The 22,578-nt window shown below is 41.7% G+C and overlaps 2 protein-coding genes across 7 annotated transcripts in view; one reads left to right on the top strand and one right to left on the bottom strand.

The window, feature by feature from the left end:
• The first annotated feature begins 103 nt into the window (after nt 1-103).
• c16h19orf85 (chromosome 16 C19orf85 homolog) lies at nt 104-3,580 on the top strand. The gene is made up of 2 exons (XM_078171210.1): nt 104-291; nt 2,144-3,580. The coding sequence occupies exons 1-2, from the start codon at nt 104-106 to the stop codon at nt 3,396-3,398; spliced, it is 1,443 nt and encodes a 480-aa protein (XP_078027336.1). The 3' UTR covers nt 3,399-3,580.
• Nucleotides 3,581-5,313: 1,733 nt separating this feature from the next.
• The window catches only part of myh14 (myosin, heavy chain 14, non-muscle), a 40,364-nt gene continuing 23,099 nt past the window's right edge, over nt 5,314-22,578 (bottom strand). For 5 of the 6 annotated variants that reach the window (XM_033641571.2, XM_078171590.1, XM_033641573.2 and 2 more), the window contains 23 exons: nt 21,577-21,685; nt 20,535-20,666; nt 20,197-20,403; nt 19,525-19,662; nt 19,308-19,431; nt 18,695-18,866; nt 18,036-18,248; nt 17,777-17,921; nt 17,488-17,694; nt 17,218-17,322; nt 16,563-16,715; nt 16,045-16,293; nt 15,835-15,948; nt 15,524-15,622; nt 15,225-15,437; nt 14,977-15,138; nt 14,763-14,891; nt 14,571-14,659; nt 14,348-14,471; nt 14,052-14,260; nt 12,657-12,765; nt 11,986-12,158; nt 5,314-9,521 (listed from right to left, as the gene is read on the bottom strand). In XM_033641571.2, the coding sequence (XP_033497462.2) occupies nt 9,332-9,521; nt 11,986-12,158; nt 12,657-12,765; nt 14,052-14,260; nt 14,348-14,471; nt 14,571-14,659; nt 14,763-14,891; nt 14,977-15,138; nt 15,225-15,437; nt 15,524-15,622; nt 15,835-15,948; nt 16,045-16,293; nt 16,563-16,715; nt 17,218-17,322; nt 17,488-17,694; nt 17,777-17,921; nt 18,036-18,248; nt 18,695-18,866; nt 19,308-19,431; nt 19,525-19,662; nt 20,197-20,403; nt 20,535-20,666; nt 21,577-21,685 (3,565 nt within the window). In that variant the 3' untranslated portion in view covers nt 5,314-9,331. Of the gene's footprint in view, nt 9,522-11,778; nt 11,813-11,985; nt 12,159-12,656; nt 12,766-14,051; nt 14,261-14,347; nt 14,472-14,570; nt 14,660-14,762; nt 14,892-14,976; nt 15,139-15,224; nt 15,438-15,523; nt 15,623-15,834; nt 15,949-16,044; nt 16,294-16,562; nt 16,716-17,217; nt 17,323-17,487; nt 17,695-17,776; nt 17,922-18,035; nt 18,249-18,694; nt 18,867-19,307; nt 19,432-19,524; nt 19,663-20,196; nt 20,404-20,534; nt 20,667-21,576; nt 21,686-22,578 lie in introns of all 6 variants that reach the window. The other variant, XM_078171592.1, reaches the window with a different exon arrangement.

Genomic DNA, 22,578 nt, shown 5'->3' with positions numbered 1-22,578 from the left:
TCCATCACAGTATTTGTCTTTCCTCACCTTCATGTCTTCACTTGTCTCACATTCTTTGAACACATCTCTTGACTCCCACTCTTCATCTCTCTCTCTTCCAGACATGCGACCATCCATCTCTGTGACTCTGGAGCCCGGGTTGGAGCGAGGGGTCCCGTGGGGTCGTGACCTCCACACCTTTGTAACCTCAGCAGCGGGTCACATGATGAGGACTCTGCAGAAACCCAGGAAGAACCGGCCGTCCAAACGGCAGGTCAACCACCGCCGCTTCCTGCACAACATGATCCAGAGGTGTGTGGCAGCATCAGAAAAACACTAACTGATACTTTACAGATAAAATCTGTCCCACAGCAGTATGTTTATTTTTACAGGTCTTTCTCAGTGTTTTCTGTGACACTGGACACAGTGTATGGAAACCAACAAAGGCTGTGCTTGCACTTATTTTTTTCTAATGCCGTTATCTCAAGTTCACAAGTTAATTATTTTGTTATCTTGAGAAAACAAACTTTGTTATCTGCAGATAATGAGATGATCATCCTCTTACCACAAACAGGTTGTTTCCACTTATTAGGCTAGCCTACTTATCAGGATGCAGCATGCATAGATGGCCTTCTGACAACTGTATCAACTGATTTAAGATGAAAATGTCAAGTTAAAGTAGTACCCATTATTGATCAGTGCGTCAGATTGTACATTAACCAAGGACTAACACGGGCAGAATTTACATTGGGACTTTCTGTTAGAGATATATCTGTATCTGTAACATTTATACCAGAATCCTCCTCGACAGTCATGACAGCGATCTTGAAGGCTGAAATCAAGTGATTAAATGAACCAGACACTCGTTTTAAAGTCCTCCGTAATTATCCTTTGATCTCAAGAAAACAAATCATTTTCTTGTGATGAATTATCTGATTATCTCTTCTGGAGAATTAAGAAATAAACCAGTGATCACAAGAAAATAAGCTCTGTCGTAACGGCCATGCTGGCAATCATTTTTTTTAATGCCATCATCTCAAGACACAAGTTAATTACTTCGTTACCTCAAGATAATGGCATTAAAAAAATACCTGCAAGCACGGCTGTTCTTAGCCACCATACATTTCACCTCTTCAGGCCTCTTAAAACACTTCCGAATAAAAAATCAGAAAAAGAAGGGCCATTTTGATCTCAGCGGTTTTCACGAAGGCTTACACACATTGCTTCATTTTAAAGTCAAAGTCTGACATTTTGGGAAATTGTTTTTGCCAAGAGTTAGGGGAGAATGCCACTTTCTTAACTGTACAGTGAATACGAGGATACAGCCAGCAGCCTGTTAGCTTAGCTTAGCATAAACACTGACAAAACCACCATGCTGCTAACGGACAACCCAGAGTGTCACTACACCCTGCTAAGAGATAGTCCAACATCCCTGTAACCACTGGACAGAGCTTGGCTAGCCATGTCCCCATTTACAGTCTTTGTGCTAAGCTAAGCTAACTGACTTAGCTTCATTTCAACATACTGTACAGACATGACAGTGGCGTATGTCTTTTCATCTAATGGCTCATTTACGCTCAACAGTAGTTACATTTCTCGCACAGACGGAGCCTTCTGTCTGTACTCTGGATTTATTTTGTCCGTATTTGTGCACGTTTTCTGAAGGCTTATTGATACAGACAAAAGGGTGCAGTACCACCAGAGATAATGGGGGCACTGTAGAGTAGTTCAAATTAGATATGACATGAAAGACATTTTAAAAATGGCAGACTGAAATGAATTGGAGACACAATGAACAGAATTCTCTGTCCACGGGTCAGGTTTTATTTAATGGCCTCACAGACCACCACCATCTACAACGCTACCTCCGTTAACAGGTACATTGTTATGACATCATCCACAATTTTGACTCTGCCCTCTCATGCCATCTATTGGATGTATCTATGCCAACATAAAGGACACATGGGAGTATGAGGGCAGTGACGAATACAATGTATGAAATGAACCTCTTTATTTCAATATGCAAAAGGAGAAATGAGCGGTTACTCTCTGCAAGAAAGCTTATAATCGTTTATCCCAAAGTGTCGACCTGTTCCTTTGAGGTTACATGAAAACTACTGTTGTTCAATGTGTCATCTTTCGTCTCGCTTGTTTCTCTCAACAGAAAGTTTGCAGACATCGAAGCAGGAAACCACCAGCTGGCAAATGCTCTGTATTTAAGAGAGGCAGGAAACAACTCAAAGTCGCCACCATCACAGAATCCAGAGACACTTGAGCAGTCAGGTCGACCCTCCCACGACTCAAATAAATGCAACGCTCACACTGATGCAGATGGCATCTCTAAGTGTAGGAGTGACGTCTCTGTTGGCTCACATGAAGCTGACATCAGTGAAAAGAAGCAGCTGGAGTTGGGACATCTTTGGAAACGACACCCCAAATCACAGCCCTCCACCTGCACCACGAGAAAAAACAACCGGAATAAAGAGAGACAGAAAAAAGAGACACAGACAAGACACCACAAACTGGTTAAGGTCACACCTACGAGCTCCCCGAAAGCCTTCGACTATCACCCTGAGGCAGAGCTCTTTTATACTGGGTGTTATGATGAAGGTCAGCTGAAGTCGGCCAACAACCTCGCACAAGACTGTCAAACAACTCAGCAGGATTTCATCCAGTTTGACCAAACCGTGGACGTCTCTCCGTCCTTCTCTCCAGAGCTCTCTCCGTTGTCTCTCGACTTGTGCGACCTCTCGATCCAGATGTTCACAGGCGTCTCGACCTGCACGCAGAAGAGCATTGCTGACATTTCAGAGAGTCAGTGGACAGATATTATGGATCTTTTTGGTAGTAGGGAGTTTGGGGGCTGTGTGGACGTAGACACTTATATTGAAAGTATCATTGCATGCCAAGGTGACGCCGGGCGGGAATTCTGTGCTGATGATGTTGGATTTGCAGATCAGTCGCATAGTTTCAGCCACAGATCTGAGGTGGAGGATCCACGCTGTGAGACAGGTGAGTACAGATATGAATACAGCTGTCATGGAGATCAGGGATCGACCATAAACCAGCTCCAGAGTAATCAGAGGAGCTCGCAGGCGCCAAGACAAAATGAAGACACACAGTTTAACAGTTTTAAGCCAACCCAAGAGACGGACATCATCCAGAACCAGTTCCAGACATCCATCAGCTACGACTACAACGCCTCAGAGCTGCACATGTACCAACATCCTCAGGAGGAGAGTCCCTGTCTGCTGGTTCATCCTGAAAATATCCAAAACTTTACACCATTCGAGGGCGTCGCTCAATCTTTCTCTGTCCCGCTTTGTAATCCTGAGCATCGCCGCATCCCAACACCGCCGCAGGAGGGCGACTGGCTGTTCACTGATATCTTAAAGGACAGGAAGTCAATGGAGTGCTAGGGAACATGCTTTTTATGGAGGTTTGTTACAGATGTGGAAATCTGTACCATGTTGAGAAATTTTTTCTCAACAGCAATTTTTTTCTGGAGGTGTCGTTTGCGTTTTATTCTTTAATTTGAATGCATTTAAAAAATCTGTTGTTTCAACAATCTGAGCTCAGAAAAACTTTACAGGATGTTATATCAGGTTATGACAATTTGGATGTTTTGGAAAACATATCACATATATTCTTGCAGGTAAAATGGAGGATATTTATTCTATTAAGGAACATTTTATGGGAAATAGCATTATAAGACACTGAGGAAAGAGATGTTTGACTGATGAATGGCTGCTATATACATGGAGGAAATGTAACATTTAATTTTTTTTTAAAATACATATTCACCTATTGATTACATTTTTTAAGCTTTGTACTTTCTGCTATGGATGTTACACTTATTGTCCTTGTTGTAAATTAACTTATTTAAAGTTTATTTGAGTGATGTCATGTTAGTGTCTTGTTTGTCTACTGTTAAAGAAAATTTTAAAAAGTAAAAAAAAAATGTGTGGTGTGTAATACTGTGAAATTTGGAAAATATAAAATAATATAAAAGCAACTGTGATTTTTCTTTACCTTAAAGTAAACTGGAAGAAACAAAGAACATGATGACAGCTGTAACTTCTCTCTGCAAAACAAACAAAACGACCTCCCAAATAAAAAACTGGAAAAAAACTTCATTTAAGAGACTTGTTTTTTTTTTCTGTTTCACTTTACACCCAAATGTTTCCTTTTCCTTAGGGGCCTATAAACTGTTAGCTTTCAGATTCAAAAGACATAACAAAGGAGGTACACAGGGGATGTTATGCATATATAATTATACTAAAAACATGAACGACATCTCAATTTTGAGGCAACTTGATTGTCAGTAAAATGACAGTCACACGTTTCAATTCAGATACCTACTTCTTAGTTTCATCTTTAAGGGCCACTGTATTCTGTAAAGTGTCTGTAGTAGCAGCTCGTTTAATATTTTCAATTGTTTTGTCGTGTTTCATTATTTTTTTGTGACACCTTGCTGCAAAGAGGCCTGAAAAATTACTTGGCTTGTGATTGACCCACAAATTTAAATCATCTTCTTTTCATTTTAAACACATTTGACTGGCAGTAAATAATATACATAATCATATACAATACATTCTCAATCTAAACTTCATTTGTCACATTATGCACCAAACCATTTATATGTACATGTGTTTAAGCTTTTTACTATTACATGAGCTTTTTGTTTCTCAGTCTGTGTATTGATTACTTTGGTATTACTGCCTAATGTAATATTAATGTTTAAAGTGGTAACAAATATTCATAATGCCAATATATAAACAATAAATGCTGTTAAAAAGCTAATAACTCCTGCTTTCTAGTGTTTGTGTGTGTGTTTAAGTGATGGAGAAAATATCAAGAGCCCTCCCTTTAGTATAAGTAGCAATACTGCATCATAAAATACTGAATTAAATCAGTAGAATTAATAAAAGTCCGTCATTGAAGATGTCATATAAGTAAATACAAGTATCAAGGAAAATAAATTATAATTCAGATTAAAATAGCCCCTGTGAGTTTTGCGCTATTTCAGTATATAATGCAGTATATTAAGATATTATTATTACTGATTCATTAACAATTGAAGCTGATCAAGCTAATTTAAACTGCTTTTCATGCTGGTTTGTAGTTTAATAAACTTAAATTGGCATTTTATAAACCCATAATAGTTTTTACATTAACAAAAGTACAATGTTTTCCTCTGACACGTTGTGGAGTAGAAGTATTAAGTGGCATAAAATGGAAATACTTGAGCAAAATACCTCCACTTTATATTTAAGTACTTGTATATTTAAGTACTTGTAAATGTGGCCAAAGAAACACACAGAAACACAAAGATCAAAACCAACGACATATATTAAAGTTAACCCCAGTCAGATGTTTTATAATTACAGCATCATTAACAAAAAAAGGCTAAAACGATAAAACACATTTCTTCCAAAATGTTTCAAGTTCCACAGTAGCCATAAAGAAACACAGAGAGAAAAATAACACCTTAGAGAAGCACCGGCCTCGTCTCTTTGCTACAGGCGAACAGAACCGTTCTCGCTCCAGCAGCTCAATCCACGTGTCTTCAGATTTTGGTCTGTCAGGGCGCAAACGAAGCCGCCACGTTTAGACGTTGATACGACATTCTGAGATCACGACATTGAAGTGAACAGTTCAGAGTGACAGCTCGTGACGTCAGCTCATTTGGCTTGATGCTTAATGTCAGCTCCTTTGAGATCAAATACAACCTGACAAAGCAGACGTGACGTGCTGACAATGTCCGGCTGCGTTCATCTCCACTGGTCATGTGTAAAGTGCAGCGTTTACACAATATCTTTAAAAAAAAAAACACAGCTTCAAACTTAAATTGCTAAAATAAAAGAATTGTACATACAGAAAATAAAAAATAAAACCCTTTGATAGGGCGTTAAATATATGTCGTCAGTAGTCAAACTCTTGATCTTTCTTCACCGGTCACTGACTGTGAATCATGGTGAACCTGGCAAAATAAAAAGCTGAACATGTCTGATGGATGCGGGGACGTTAGCACTGTACATGCTCATTGTTCTTGTTTCGCACGTTATCTTTGCATTGCTGCTTCATTAAAATATAATTCCGTTAATCTAAAATGGACGGAAGAAGAATGGAACAATGATGACAGCCCTGATTACCGAAAACTGTACCGGCCCTGCGCATAATCAAACGGTAAACACCAACAGGATCATCAATCCTAATATAACACAATCAGAATATAAAGAAAACATTCAGAGCAACATTTGTGATTTATCTTTGTCTTTCTTGAGTTCTAATTTAAAGTTAAAGCGCCAGTGACATTCTTTGTAATTTAAAGGAACAGTTTACCATTAATAGAAATAGGCTTGTTTAATTCTTTTGTCGAGAGTTAAAACATAAAATCAGAATCATTCTCATGTCTGTAGATGAATATGAAGCTACAGCCAAAACACATTTAGCTTAGCTTAGCACAGGAATTGGAGACAGAAGCTCGCCCGGTTCTGCACGAAGGCAAAAAAACACACCTGTCAGCATCTCTAAGGCCCTGTCTACACGTACAGATGTTTTTGTCCATGTTTGGCCTCGTCCACACACAAGTCACTAAAACTGAGAATTTTTAAAAATGCCTTCAAAGGTGGGGCGCCCCCTTGGCTAACCTGGTAGAGCAGGCGCCCCAAGTACAAAGGCTGTGTCCTTGCTGCAGCGGCCGCGGGTCCGATTCAAACTCATGGCCTTTTGCTGCATGTCATCCCCACCTTCTCCCCTCCTTCACGCTATATCTGTCCTATCAAATAAAGGCAAAAAAGCCCCCCCCCCCCCCCCCCCCCCCCCCCCCAAAAAAAAATAAAATAAAATAAAACAAAATAAAATAAAATAATAAAAAATAAAAATAATAATGATAATAAAATAAAAATAAATTAACGTAGGAGACGGTTGACAGCTGACACCTGTGAGTGTTTGGAGTCATTTTAGCATTCTAATGTGGACGAAGATATTTAGTAAAACACATGTCACATGGACAGAGTTATTCTTTAAAATGGAGGATAAAAATATCTGTTTTCAAAAATATATGAATACATGTGGACATAGTTTTTTTTAAAAAAAAAAAAAAAGAGTAAAAGAGAGCCTTTGAGCTGTTTGTAGGTGGATTTTGACACCTCTGAACAGAACCAGGCTAGCTGTTTCCCTCTGTTTCCAGTCTTTCTGCTAAGCTAAGCTAACTGGCTGCTGCCTGTAGCTTCATATTTACCATACAGACATGAAAGTGGTGTCTGTCTTCTAATCTAATTCTCTACAGGAAAGCGAATATGCGTATTTCCCAAAGTGGTAAACTACGTCTTTAAAACATTACTATTTGTCTCTACGTCAAAATCTCAACATCACATTTACTTCCTGGACGGCCCTTAAGCTATGACAGGCAAACGGGTGCTGAAGGAGGTCATGAACAGAGATAAAATAACTGTCTGTTACACAGTGAATAAAACATGCTGAGGAAAAATGGAGATGTTTCACCAGAATAAAAACATTTGAAACCAGGTTTCACAAAAACATCGTCTGTTTCAAAGCAGGGTCGTCAAGCTAATTGTGTTTGGTCGACACCACACACATCAAGTCGATAGCTAGGGTAGAAAAAAAAAAAAAATCTACACTTGTTCTACTTGCCGTTTGCTTCATAAAAATTCATTCCCCAGTGCCTCCATTGTCATTTTTTATCTAATACTACTAGTTTCTGAAAATGCTTTGAGTCTCGTGCTCAGTTATTCTACACAGGGATCGAGCAGAGGCGGAGTTTATTCTACTGAGGAGATCATCCAGCGGAGGATGATAGCAGAGAACACCACCAGCCTCTGCTCATGTCACCTACTCTACAGCTACTCTACGTTTACTACTTATTTAAGTCCCTTTTTCTCATCCATACGCCCACCATTTGGTTAAACACAAAAGCTTTGTTTGATCAATAATTTACACAGATAATCGCTAAAAATCAAAATTACAATGTACAAGATGCTTGTCGAAGTAAAAATGTGATGTGTTTATCAGTCTAAAACAACAAAAAGATCCATTGTCACAATTTGTTCTGCTTTGGATAAAAAGATCAATTAATACAGTTCTCCACAGGTTATTTTTCATTACGTTGCCGTGGACGACAACCCATACATTTTCTTTTCTACACCAGCGACGACCTTTACAGGTCAAACCAGGAAAGGTCTTCAATGCAAATTTACCTCTGAGACTCCACGCTGTGACGCTGACCGACCACTTCAGGTCGACGTCGGCGCCAGCAGGAGCAGAAATGATCCGACTGACGTGCTTCCCCACGAGACAAGAAGAGTCGTACAGAAAATAACCAGCGATCAATAACTTAACATTGGATATAAATTATACAAATTTCTGAAGCAATATGTTAAGATTTTAGTTAAAGAAACTATCTAACACTACCTACTGCTTTGTCTAACAATGTACTGTTTCTAATCTACTGAAAAAGGATTTATTTATTCTTTTAATACAACTTTAATTTTTTTTTAAAGGTCAAATGTTTGTGTCTCTACAGCTCGGACAAATTATATGAAAATTAGATAGCTTAGTGTAATGTTTCCCAGTTTCTGATCAACCATTTACAATAAAAGTTTCATTAAATATTGGTTACTAGTTGCCATTTCTCTTTCGCATTTTGTTTCCTTTCTGTTTGCCAAATTATTCAAAGTCTCTCATTTATTGTTCTGTTAAAACTGACATGTCAAAATGTCAGAAATCACATTGTTCCAGTGTCTATTCGACTTCTCCCGCTTTATGTAACATGTATATAGATTGTCTTAACATTTCTCAGAAGTATTTTCACCCTCCAGCAGCCCTTTATAAAATCAGATTGCATACATATACATATATATATATTCAATCCTCTTCACAGGGTTAAACATGGCTTAGCTTTTAAATACCTCCTAATGTAAAAGACGTGAACACCGTATTGTTCTCTGCGCTCTAGTTACTGTACAGCATCGTGAAATTAGTTAGTTTCCCCTCAGAACTCTGGGAAATGTAGTTTAGTTTCTCAGAAGTGCATTACAGCGATGTCATGTAGAAATTTCCAACGTTGTTTTTTTTTTATGTCACAGTTTGTTACAAAATAAAAATTAATTCCAGTTGTAAAATTTGTACACCTTGTCAGTGAGGTCGTTTTACAGTTGTAGCGCCTTATGTGTTCATCCTAAATTTACTTTTATAAACTACAGAGTTGTTGTGTGCTGTGTGTGTGTGTCACTCCTTCACTCCTGAGTAGTCGAGGCTGTGAGAGGCCGGCGTGTTTGTATGTGTGTGTGTGCGCGTGTGTGTGTTTGTAACTGAGTCTGTGTGTGCGTCACTCTGTGTTGTTGACGCTGTAGGGCGGCGGAGGGTCCAGGCTGTGTTCAGAGGAGGGAGTCGGGGTTCCTGGGAGTCCAGAGGAGGGGGTCGGCGAGGCGGGGGGCTCCTCTGAGTCGGAGTTCTCCAATGAGAGGTCGTCGACCAGCGCTCTGCGTCCACGCATCGCCAGGGGCAATGGAGCACGCCTGGACAAGAAGAGAGACAGAGTTACAGTCTGTTCTGCTGCTGTGAACCAGCCGGGTGCATTTCTCTGGAAAACTACCGTATTTCTCTGAGCATGACATGACCCTGATTAGAAGTCAACTCCCCATCTCCCAACACCTGATTTTAGAAAGTGACTTTTTGATGTTAGCCTCAGAGATGCTATTCGTCCAAGGCCGTTAATTCATTAACAAAAACTATGACTAAACATATTCGACAACAACCCTTTTTTCCATGACTAAGATGAGAAGATGAAGAGACAGCATAGATGTAGCTAAACACTAACGGGTGCTATATCAACGAGCAATACTGCTGATGAAAAAAGACAGGGATATTATAGTTTAAAAAATGAAAAATTCACTAAAACCTCTGTGTATTTTCATTGATAAAAACGGAGCAAAGTATAAACTGTTTTTTAAATGCAGCAGTTTTGAGTCCTGTGCTGTGACGCCATAGACAGCAAATAATGAAGCACAGTCAGGAGGACTCAGAGTTACTTAAGTTAAAGTTAAATGAGGACAACAGGGCCTGGGAGAAAGAAACGAGGTGATAGGCTCCCGAGATGACAGAAATGTTCAATATAATATGATGACTTAAGCCCACTTCAGACCAATGATTCGCAACGAGACTAAATTGTTTTAGAACGTTGCAGAGAAAAGTTGCAGCATTGTGAACTGGCTGATCTGAGCTCGACTCAAGCTGGCTGATGGCGTCACCTGCAACCCAGCTGGTCAATTTGCCGGCACACACACACACTCTCATTGACTGATCAACTGGCGCTTGTTATATAAATTATTGTGGCCTATTTATGATGAATACAGTCCATCTGATCTTCGTTTTGTTTCTGTTTTTTGCCATTTCATCACTACTACAAATGCAGCTGTAGCCAGTATCTCACTATCACTATCCTCATTCATATTTTAAGGAGCCACAAATTATATTCAGCCACAAAATCAGCCTGAAAAGCTGCAAATCAGAACAGATGAACAGAGAGTTGTTGCATAGAGATGATATACCGTCTCATCTAGTTGCACTGGTGTGAACTGACACATTCCAAGTATTTGCCTGTTTCAACTTGTCTTGTTGTGAATTTTTGGTCTGAACTGGGCAAAAAAAAGAAATTAAAATGTCAACAGATTTTACTGAAGAAACTATACAAACAAAGTTGCACTTTTCTTTAAACCAAAAATACTCTTTTACTCAACTGAAACTTTAAGACGTCTAATGTCTAAAATGTAAAGCAGATTATTAAACTCCACGTGTGCAGCTTGTCTTTTAGTGACATATCTGCACATGGTAAGAATTATTTTCTCAGTCTGTTTCTGCAAAGACGTTTGGGAACACTATATTTTTTACTTTTTCATGAGGAAGTCAGTGAAACCACTTTTGAGAACCATCAGACACACCTGAAGGTTGAACTAGGCTTCCTTAAAACTTGTGGAACTGACTAGCTTTAAGAGACACACTAGAAACGGATTTGTAGAAGCTCACTAGCCTAGCAACCCATAATGCAACACTCTCTGTAGGAGCCAGCATTAAACTCAAAAGAATATTAGCTCTCTGAATAAAATACAAGCACCATTTTTTACAATTTAACCAACAGAGAAAATATATATCAATATTATATCGTCTTGTATTCAGCCCAGTGCGGTAGATCAGCAATTTAATTAAAACTAAGGCTGCTTCTCACAATTATTTTCACTATTAATTTATCTTTTGATTATTTTCAATCAGTAAATTAATTCTTCAGTCTAAAAAGTAACCCAATATAGTGAAAAATGCCGATCACAAGTTCTGTGATGTTTTTAAATTGCTTGTTTTGTCCAAACAATGATCCACAACATTAAAAATTGTCAAAAATGGCAGCATGTTTTCACATTTAAAATGCTAGAAACAGCAAATGTTTGCTTGTATTTTTGCTTCATGAATTCCTTCAATTATTCATCAATTGCTCGTTAAAGTTTGTCAGTACAAGTCAATTAAACAACTGATTGTTCCAGTGCTATTTGTTCTTGGAGAACAGCAGGATAACAATGGAATAATAACAGCACCGGGGTCGAGAGTTTAACAGGAAAGATTAACATTAAATCATGACATATATTATGTAACTACAGATGAAATGAACAGAAAAGTAAACAATAAAAACATCCAACACATGTATTGCATGACTTGTACATGTGCATTAAGCCTCCACCCTTAAAGACAGACAGACACACAAATAATAAAAAATATGACACACACATTGACCTACTGATCTCCTCTCCAGTCAGTGATGCTGAGTGATGGTGTGACGGACACAGATGGACAGTTTGTCAGTGTTATGGACACAAAGGGATGCAACAAAAGAGCAAAGCAAAAACAAATCACATCGAATTAATGGATGGTTAAAAACAAACAAAACAATAAATGATGAGCATTCAAAATACGTGCGCACACACAAGTTGTTACCTGAGCTGGTTGCGGAGAGACGTGATCTCTCGCGTCATGCTCTGACTGCTGTCGGTGAGCTCCTCCAGCTCTCTCTGCAGCTTCCTCTTCTGGGCGTTGGAGCGAGAGTTGTCCTCCTCCACCTCCTCCAGCTGCCTCTTCAGCTGCTTCAGGCGCACCATCGACTTATCCAGCTAGGAGGAGGAAGGGGGGAGAAGAGAAGGGGAGCGATGGAGGGGAGGAGGAGCAAAAGGGTGGAGTGAAATGCAGAGGTCGGAGTGAGACAAGGAGATCGGAAGAATGAGAGGAGAAGGGGGCGGATATATAAAAAGAGAGATTATTCCGGGAACAGGACGACTGATGGGGATCAGGAGTCAGATTAAACCTGGCAGATTATCACCGATGATGTTTTGGGAGGAGAGTCAGTGGCTCTGCTGTGGCTGATGGATTTGTTTTTCGGAGTGGAATGTGCTCCATCCTCCCAATGAACACACAGATGCCGGAGCGGGATTAGGATTAGGCTGGACTGAGCCGGATAAATCACTCATTTTAGGATGATTTTTCAACACTCTCTTTGTGCTCTGGGTCACAATTAGAGCGGTGAGCTTAGCTGACCTGACCCCCATTAAATGATTATTCAATGCTCTGTCTCTGGCTCTACTACTCTTCATGGATGATGTTAATTTTCTTACCTGTTCTCTGTACTGGTCTGCGTGTCTTCTCTCGTCTTCTGCCTGCATCATCACCTCCTTCAGTTTCTTCTCTGTCTTCCGCATCAGTTTGTTGGCAATGGCTCGTTCCCTGAGAGATGGAAAGTTCATCATGGGATGTTGCACCAAAAAATTCAAGACATTTATAAAACATTAACAGCTAATTGGGTTTTAGGGATATTCTACTCGGTCTAGGTGGCACAGGACAAAGGATTTATTTTAAAGGGTATTTCTTTCAAACGTATTATCTGTGCCAGTGACAGAGGAAGTATTCAGACACTTTACTTAAAGGTTCTGTAAGTGACATTCAGAGCATTAATATAGCAGCAAATCACTATAAGATATGTAAAGATTATGTAGCAGTAATGACAAAGTTTACTCCAGCCGGTTGTGCTAAGTTTTGGCTAGAACATTTTCAACATGGCTCCCAAGTCACAAACTTTCTCATTTAACAGCTAAACAGTACACTAAAATACGTTTCTGAACACATCCAGGGTGAAAAATAAGAAAGGCAGTAACAGAACCTGCCTAGTTTGACAGAATGAGCACAGTTCAAGAGCAGTAACTGACGTGATTTACAGTTGTGTTACAGACTCCACAGCTCTGTTTGGTTGTTTTCCTTCAGGTGCACTGCAAGGAACATGATGAAGGCAACGTGATTTTTTTTCACAGACTATCTGTCTCATGTATCACTGTGAGGATGTAGTGACCATTTTGGTAATTTACGACAAAAAATTATTTTTCTGAGAGTTACTGTTACTGTCACATCACTGAACAACAGTAATGGGGAGGAATTAATACTGAACCCCCACACGTGGGTGGGTCCATCCTTTCTCCCCACGTCTAAAGAAAGTACTCTACCTTGTGCCAACATTTTCACTCTGCGAAAATTCTGTATCATACCAACCAGATGACCAAAGCAAACCAAAGCATCTGGGGTCATAAAAAGCTGAGCCCCACACACAAATTTACGTTTCATAGGATAGCAAAGGAATGACCTGCCCTATTCTCGTTATGATTGGCTAGTACCCGTTGCCTTTGTTGGTTGGATTGGTTAGATTTAGGCAAGAGGGGTAAGATCGGGCCATTTCCTTGCTTTCCTTGGAAACACAAATTTGTGCCCCATACAATTATTACAATGAACTAGTATTTAATTTGTTTTAAGCAACACTATAGCTAATGATAGCCTAATAACAAAGCTTATTTACAAAGCACTAAAATCAGGATAAATTAAGTTGTTTGCAAAATCAACAAAATGCGACAGGAATACCGCATATCACACTACTGAGCCACCTGACAGCCCTACTTTAAATTATAAAGTAACTTGTAGATAAAGTTGTCAGATAGTTGTAGTAAAGTATAAAGTGTTTCTCTCACTGTCTCTCCTGTTCCAGCTGCTCCTCCATTGAATCTATCTTGGCCTCCAGGGCGGCGACGCTGAGCCTGTGTTTTCCCCTCACTGCTCCCTCCATCTCTCCCAGTCGAGTCTTCAGCTCCTTGTTCTGCCTCTCCAGCTGCTCCCGAGCCGCCTCTGCCTTCTGGGCCAGAGTCCTCTCTCCCTGCAGCTGCACGGTCATAGTCTCCACCTGCACCACAAGCAAAGCAGCGATGAGTATGTGTGCTATGCATGTCATGAGGTGACAGAGAGATCTGTGCAAGTATATCTATGGCACCTGTAGAGCAGTCTTTCTTTGCCTCTCCGTCAGCAGTTCAGAGTTACTCTGTTCCTCCTCCAGCTCCTCTTCCAGCTGACTCACTCGTGCCTCTAACCTCCGCTTCTCTTCAAACAGTGCGGTCCTGGACAAACATTACATTTTAGTGAAACAAACACAAGTCCACCTAAAAACCAACAACACAATGATTAACACAGCGTATCTGTACTTGAGTGATACTAACTTTCCAGAGCTGCTGTTAACCATCTCGTCGGCCATCTCGTCTCTCTCCTGCTGAGCCTGTCTCTTCTGCCTCTCTGATACAGAAAGCTCCTATGTGGACAAAGGAGTGCAGACAGGGTTACAAGTCGCTCAGAGCACCATTTAAAAGCATTAAGTCTTAATGTTTCTGCTGGATTTCAGTAAACACACGCACCTCAGTCAACTGCAGGACTTCTGCTTCCAGACTTTGGATCTTCTTTTCACTGTCTTTATATTGTGTGATCACCTCATCCCGAGAAAGCTTGGTCTCATCCAGCTCGCGCAGAATTTCTTTCATTTGACCCTGTGCCAAATATAATTTTTTGTTTTTAGCGCAGGCCCTTGACGAGTTAAAAAATCAACGTTTAAGTGTAGGAATATGTCTTTACCTGCAACCTCCGTAGCTGCTTCACAGCCTCCTCTTTTCCGCGGGTGGTTGCCTCCACCTGGGCCTCGGATTCCTGCAGCTCTGCTTCCAGCTGCTTCTTGGACGACACAGCCTGAGACCGCTGACTCCTCTCCTCCTCCAGCTGGATCTCCAGCTCCCTCACCTGGCAAAGGAAGGAGGATAAGAACATTTTGAGTGACTTGGACGAGACGAACAGCAACAACACGCTCTGTGGTTTACTCTCCCTACCTGTTTGCTGAGCGCCCTCCTCTTCTCCTCTCCCTTCTCCTCGCTGGTGCTTATCTCCCTCTCGAACTGAGCCTTGAGCGCCTGCAGGGTGACCTCCAGCCTCAGCCTCGAGTTCTCCGCCTCCGTCAGCTCCTCCTCCAGCTCCTGTGTCTGAACGCGCAGGTTCTGGGCTTCTGATTCTAAGGTCCTGCGGGTGCGCTCCAGCTCATGGACCTGATGGGAGAGCAGATAAGAAGCAGTGACTCACTGGTGACTGAGACAGAGAAATAACAAAGAAGTCCCAAGAGGAAGATTCTTACGTTCTTGCCGACATCGTCCTGCTGGTTTACAAGCTGTTCCATTTCCAGACGGAGCTGCTTGTTGGACCTCTCCAGCTCTTCTGCCTGATCCTGGGTCTCCTACACACAAAACACAGAAGACAGTGAAATCAGAACATCTACAGGTACCAGACACTTAAATTTAATGCGTTTAAAGACCTTTTCAAGATAAGTTTTAACCAAATTTAAGGGGGCTATCCCAGCTGACAGGCGCTAAAAGGGTACGTATTTAATCAGTGCAGTCACAGACACATAGCAAAAAGGTGTGTATTGTCTGCTGTCAGTTAATTTACCTGCAGAGCTCGGGAAAGAGCCAGACATTTTGTCTCCTTCTCTCGGCTGTCTGCTTCCGCTCTATCCTTTTCCTCTGCCAGTCGAGCGCTCACCGCCTTCTCCTCTGCCAGACACTGATGGCGTGGGAAACAAAGTTAGAGGTCAAGGGGAAGACATTACAGAGATATATTTGCAGCCTCTGCATGGAAGCAAACCGCTTAGGCTCTGACCTGGTCAAACTTCTTCTGCCTCTTCTCCAGGGCCGTGCAGTTCTGTCTCTCCCTCTGCAGGGCAAGTGTCAAGTCCTCGATCTCCTCCCTCAGTCGCTCCCTCTGCCTCTCCACCCTTTCCTTCTCCTCCTCCTTCTGTCGCTCCCTCTGGATGGCGCTGTCCAGCTCTCTCTGGAGTTTCCTGCGCGTCTCCTCTCCGGCTTCCACCGCAGTGTTCACCTCCTCGGACTGCTTACGAAGCTCTGACAACTGCAGAGGAGGAGCACAGAGGGGTTTATAATTGTCATGAATGTGTTTATTATAATGTTACAAAGCAATAACCATCAGTTTTACATCTTTAGTCTGTGGATATTGTGAATTATCAGGAGATGTTGGAGACTGTTTTTTACTGTGGTCAGGTAGGTTTGATATTTTCTGGTTGTGGATAATGGTCTGAAAAATGATTGACTGACATCTATTTCAAACAGATGAAGCAGCTGTTTCAGAGTTAAATAAAGCCTGCGTGTCTCTCTGATTACCTGCTGGGTATGAGTCTGAATCTGCCGGGTCAACTCTTTGGCTCTCTCCTCCTCCTCCTCAAGTCTCTCCATCAGTCCATTCTTCTCTTCCTCCAGTGCTCGCACCCTCGAGCCCAGAGCCATCTTCTGACGTGTTTCATCCTGCAGCAGTTCCTGAGAGAGAAAACGAGAGTGTTGACCAATACTGCGCGTGTTTGTGAGTCAGGATTGGTGAATGTTCTTCAAGATGTTGCAGGATGCTTTCACACCTGCCCTGTTTGGTTCGGTTCAATTGAACTCAAGTTTGTTTGCCCCTTAAGTGCTGTTCGCTGGGCAGGTGTTATCTTGCAAGTGTACTCTTCCTTAATGTTTTGTTAACTTCCTGGATTTTTCCCGCATGTGCAGGCATTTTATCTGGTCCGCTTGTAAATGCTGCCGTGAGAACACGAACCAACTCTAAGCACTTATGCAACTTTGTAACAAAATGAGTCCCTGATTCAGACCAAAGCAAGACAACTCTCGGTCTGAAAGCACCCTTACAAACTATTGCTGTTCTCTCAAGTGCTAAAATGTGTCTGTGGCTGTTGTCTAACATCAAACATGACCCGACCTTGGTGTGTGTGTGTGTGTGTGTGTGTGTGTGTGTGTGTGTGTGTGTGTGTGTTCACTTTGTTACCTTTGCATCATGCAGCTGGCTCTCCAGGCTGCTGACCTCTTTCGCAAGCCGAAGGGATTTGGTGTCAGAGGTAGACACACTGCCGGAGAGAGTCTCGATCTCACACTGAAAGAAGACAGAGTGGGAGTAAAGGTAAATTTAGCAGAACAAATAAAAGAGGATCTCTTCACTACATAACCACAGTCTGATTTTGTGACGTTCAAAGCAACAACTCTTTGAACAAACAACAAAATCACAGCTGAACATATAAATTTAAGGTTTAATTTGCACCTGTAGCTTGTGCACTCTCTCTTCCCTGTCCTCCCGCTCTCTGTCAGCCTGAGCCAGTCGGGCGTTGAGCTCCTGCAGCTGATTCTCGGCTCTCTTGCGGCCTCTCTCGCTCTCTGTGCGGCTCGCTTGGAGGCTCTTCAGCTCTGAGCTCAAATTCTGCCTCTCTTCCTCCAGCACTGCCTTGGCCTTTTCCAGAGACTGACGTGCCTGAAAGAGAACATGGACAACACATAATGAGCAGCATGTTTACACGTGCATGTGTTTTCAAACACGTGTGTGTTTCTCTTACCCTCTTGCTATTGTCCAGCTGTTCTTGAAGGTTGTCTATGGCAGCGCTGTGTTTGACTCTGAGTTCTGACAGCTGGGCCTCGTGGCGGCGAGTCTCCTCCTCAACACATCGCTGGAGATCATTTAACTCTGCTTCCCGACGAGACCTGCATAGATGGAAGAGGAGAGTCAGTTGTTTTTCAGTCCTGATTTGTCAACAGAAACACAAAAGGTGACCTTTTCATTTTCAAAGCCTACATTCAAAATACGTATTGACATACCTGAGCTCCTGCTGGGCAGCTGTGGTGTCCAGAGTGTCCTCCAGCTCAGTTCTCAAAGCCTCCAGCTCCTCCCCAAGGTCTCGCCTCTGTTTCTCCGCCCTTTCCCGCATCCCTCGCTCATTCTCCACTTCCTCTTTCAGTTCAGACACCTGGGACATGGCCTCCCTCAGCGACCTCTGAGCTTCTGCACGACGTGCTCCTTCCTCCTCCAACCTAACACAAACAGAGACAGACAGAAGAATTAAGCCTATGATAAGCTTTTATTTGTGTTATTAGCTGTGTTCGAAACTGTCCACTCACTCACTCACTCACTCACTATTCCCTATTTCGTGTTTACTATATAGTGCACTACATGGGGAATGACTGAACGAGATTTCGGACACTAACTGAAATTTTTTCTTCTTCTTCTCCTCTGGCAAAAGACGACAGCATTGCGTTGTGGTATACGGGAGTAAAATGTAGGGTACATCGTTTGTTCACTCACATTTGCTGTGCATTGTGGGTATTTTATAGTCCACTATATAGAGAAGGAAATTAACCGCGGAGAATTCGAACAACACTACAAAATGGCGAACACACTATATAGTGCACTATATCCGTGAGAGGGAGCGATTTCGAACACAGCTATTGTGTCCATCATATGTCGTCCTGTGTCTCACCGGCCCTGCAGGGTGGTGATTTCCTTCTCCTTCTGAGACAGATTGCCCCTCAGCTCGGTGGACAGCATGTTCAGGTCCGACAGCTGCTCCTGGGCCTCCACCGAGTCGTTCTCCATCCTCCTCCTCCACTTCTCCTGCTCCAAGCGACCCTGCTCCTCACGCTTCAGGCGTTCTGCACACAGTTGTAGAAGTGACAGGTTACAGATCGCATTTTTGAAAGATTAGTAATAATATCTATATGTGCATAATATTCTGTATATAATAATAAAAATTATGACAATACTACTAATACTACTACCACTATCCCTACTACTACTACTATTAATGATAATGTATTATTTCAACATTATTAAGTTGTGTAAATTTGCTTCAACTTCACATTGTGCCAAATAAATAAAAAAATAAACAATTAAAGTGTGTTGAAAATATAAAGAACACAACTCAAAATACTATAAGTTTTCACAGAAAATCAGTTTCTCTCCTTCAGTGTAAATAAAATAACATTTGACTCGGTAGTTTTGATGCCATCACAGCAGGCACCTGAATCAAGTATTGATCACTACATAGAAAACACAGTTGCATTCCATTTATAGGTCGACATTAGGACAGTTACCCTCCAAGTCAGCGATGACAGCCTCCTGTTTGTTCTTAAGTTTGTTCAGACTTTTGGTTTTCTCCTCTTCCTCTGTGAGCTGATCGGTCACCTCGCTCAGACGCTCCTCCAGCTGTTTCTTCTCCTGCTCAAAGAAAAACATCAACACTGCTTTGGATCCTGAAACATGTAAAACGAAACCTATGCAATAATGCGCAAAGTTAGAATGTGATCCCACCTTGCTGAGTCGGTCTCTCTGCTCCACTGCATTCATCAGGTCGGTTTCTAGACTCTTCACTTTGGTCTCCAAGCTGACCTTCTCCAGCAGGAGGCGCTGTCGGGCACCTTCCTCCTCCTCTAACTGCTCCTCCAGGTCCTGGCGAGGAGAGGACAGGATTTAAGGTGGAAACAGACAATGTTTAGAGGGATTGCTTTGCTTTTTCTTCAAAGCCTTTCAACAACACAGGGGATACTGCATTTTGTTTTCCGCAGTTACTTTGGTTGTTTCACAGACCGACATTTCCACCACTGGGGATCGTAACTGCAAAGAACTTTCATTGACACTGTTTGGTAGCTGGGAATATAGCTACTGATAGCAAACACGGAAAACAAAAGTGCTATTTGGTTGTGCAAAGGTTGATGCACTTTTTTGTGCGGTCAATCAAGCTATCATTTTTCCAGGGGATCGTACCCGGTGGCAGACAGAATTGCTTAGTCAAAACGAGGCTTATAGGAAACCAGTCTGAACCCCATTCAAAGTGACGGGGAATAAAAGAAAAACCTGATTTAAATTTTATCTTCTGTTTTCATGACGAAGATAATCGGACAGAAAGAACAAATGAGTCAGTCAGTATTTGTTTTTGTTTACATATTTCCGGAGAATTCACTCATTTTCTTTGAATCTCCTAACCTGAATATTCTGCTGCATCCTCTTCTTCTCATTGGTCATCTGCACGCCTCTCTCCTCCTCTTCCTCCAATCGACTCTCCAGCTCGCCCAGCACCTCCTCCAGCTCCTGTTTCCGACTGGCCAACCTGGCCCTCATCTCCTCTGCCTCCGCAAACAGCTCTGCCTCCGCCTGCAGCTGGTCAGCCAGCACTGCCTTCTCCTCTATCAGCTAGAATGTGACAAAGAGAGGAGGAGGGGGAGGAGTGGTGAGGGAGAGAGGCATTGATTCATAGCAGAGGGATTTCAGTGAAGGGGGGAGCAGGGGTGGACACAAGCAGGACAAGATGGAGGTTTGTTTACCTGAGCGTGCTTCCTGTCCAGCTCTTTGAAATCCTGCTCCACTCTGGTGAGGTTGTCCTTGGCCTTCTGGAGCTCGGCCTCCCGAACCTGGATCTCCTCGTCTTGCCGGGTCACCTGCAGCAGGGGCTTCACCTGGTTGGCACAGAACAAGGGTCAGAGGTCAATGTGACGTTTCCATTCCTGTATCCCCTGTGATTTTATTTCCTGCATCTGGTTTATTTTATTCTTATTTCACTCATCAAGGATCTGAAGTTTCTGTAAGGATGTAACAACATATATTTTCTGTTGCCAGGTTCTATGTTCCATGTTATCCTTCTTGGTCCTACTAGTAATTATATCTTTTTTTCTATAATTTTATTATCACATTTCAGCACATTTTTAAACAGTGCTGGAGTGCTTGACTCGCACAATTTAAGAAACTAAAAGTAAAAAATATTAAAAGGAACTAAAACTCTTCAGCTGTCAGTGATCACTTGCAGATGTGTTTGTTGTATATTTCAGCACATGAAGAGTTTTGATCAGTCCTGCTATTTGAAGAACTTATTCATACACTTATTTCCAGCCTCCTACACTGCTGTAATTTATCATTTACTTGCCTAAACAATGCGGTAGCTGCCCGTCTATAGTTAGAGCAGAATGCAGCAGCAAGACTTCTCATAAACACTTGACAAAGGGAACACATCACACCAGTCATGGCTGAATTACTTTCTATTTGGTACAAAATTTAATTTAAGATTCTACTGATTACTTTCAAATCTCTACACTACCTGGCTCCACTTTACTTTTTAAAATCTTTTTTATTATTTTTCATTAATGGGCATTTTTTTCCATTCAATAAGTACAAGAACAAGAAAAAAAACAAAAAGGAAAGCAGTACGCGGGGAAAGAAAAAAAAAAAAGCATTTTCTGTGTATAATGCTCTTCATGCTTTGTTGCACCCATACTGTATGGAAGAGTATTTTATAAAGCACCTTGTGGCTCTATTAAGCCTCTAAGTTTACATTATCATGTCTGTGTTGGGATGTAGCTGTGTACACAGTACCTTGGTGAACAGCCGCCACCACTGCCAGTTCCTGAGTTTGAGGTAAGCAGCACAGTTTCTCTGCATCACCCTCACAGCACTCAGCTGCTGCTGCTTCTTCATGAAGGCTCTGAGAAGTGAAACAAAATGCCACAATAAATGAACCAGAATACAGGTGCCTGTACATTCATTCATTTCCGTAACCGCTTATCCTGTTAGGGGTCGGGGGGGACTGGAGCCTATCCCAGACGACACTGGGCGAGAGGAGACGGGGTACACCCTGGACAGGTTGCCAGACTATCACAGGGCTGACACATAGAGACAGACAACCATTCATGCTCACATTCACACCTACGGGCAATTTAGAGTCACCAGTTAACCTGCATGTCTTTGGACTGTGGGAGGAAGCTGGAGCACCCGGAAAAAACCCACGCTGACACGGGAAGAACATGCAAACTCCGCACAGAAGGCTTCCCCAACCCTGAGGTTCAAGCCCCCCACCCCGGGGTCGAACCAGAAACTCATGTGTGTACAAAACAATCTCAAAATTAATTATATTAAAACTGCACCTTACTGTTATTTATATATATATATATATATATATATATATATATATATATATTTACATATATATATTGCACATCCTGTTATGTTATTTTAGTCTTTTGTATATTTGCTCTGGTTTTATCTGCACTCTTCCAGCTTTGTATTGTGGCTGCGGCAGTGCACAGCAATGTCCCTCAGGATGAATGTAGATTTATCTGATCTTATTGTCTTTCAGACACAGAAACTACAGAACTACACAGAGTTCATTTATTAGCTCGTCTCTTCCAACAACAAATAACAACTCAAAACTCTGAGCCTTAAGTCAAATTTTTACTCTTTGTTTCCTGTTTGACTGTTGCAGAAAATAACATCTGTAGGCATTTGACAGGGTCATTCATCAAGTTAATGATTTCTCTGACAGGTGCTGAGATTTGGCTTGACTCCCTTTCTGACCTCCACTACACCTCCCTCCTAACA

The sequence above is a fragment of the Epinephelus lanceolatus genome, chromosome 10 (assembly GCF_041903045.1).
Source record: "Epinephelus lanceolatus isolate andai-2023 chromosome 10, ASM4190304v1, whole genome shotgun sequence".
Classification (NCBI taxonomy): domain Eukaryota; kingdom Metazoa; phylum Chordata; class Actinopteri; order Perciformes; family Serranidae; genus Epinephelus; species Epinephelus lanceolatus.
The sequence above is the reverse complement of the archived record's forward strand: the minus strand, read 5'-3'. Positions and strand labels throughout refer to the sequence as shown.

Excerpts from the sequence above, each read along its gene's own strand:
- c16h19orf85 (XM_078171210.1), top strand. The coding sequence starts at position 104 with ATGCGACCATCCATCTCTGTGACTCTGGAGCCCGGGTTGGAGCGAGGG. Across the intron at positions 292-2,143 it reads CTGCACAACATGATCCAGAG|AAAGTTTGCAGACATCGAAG; the intron begins GTGTGTGGCAGC and ends TTCTCTCAACAG.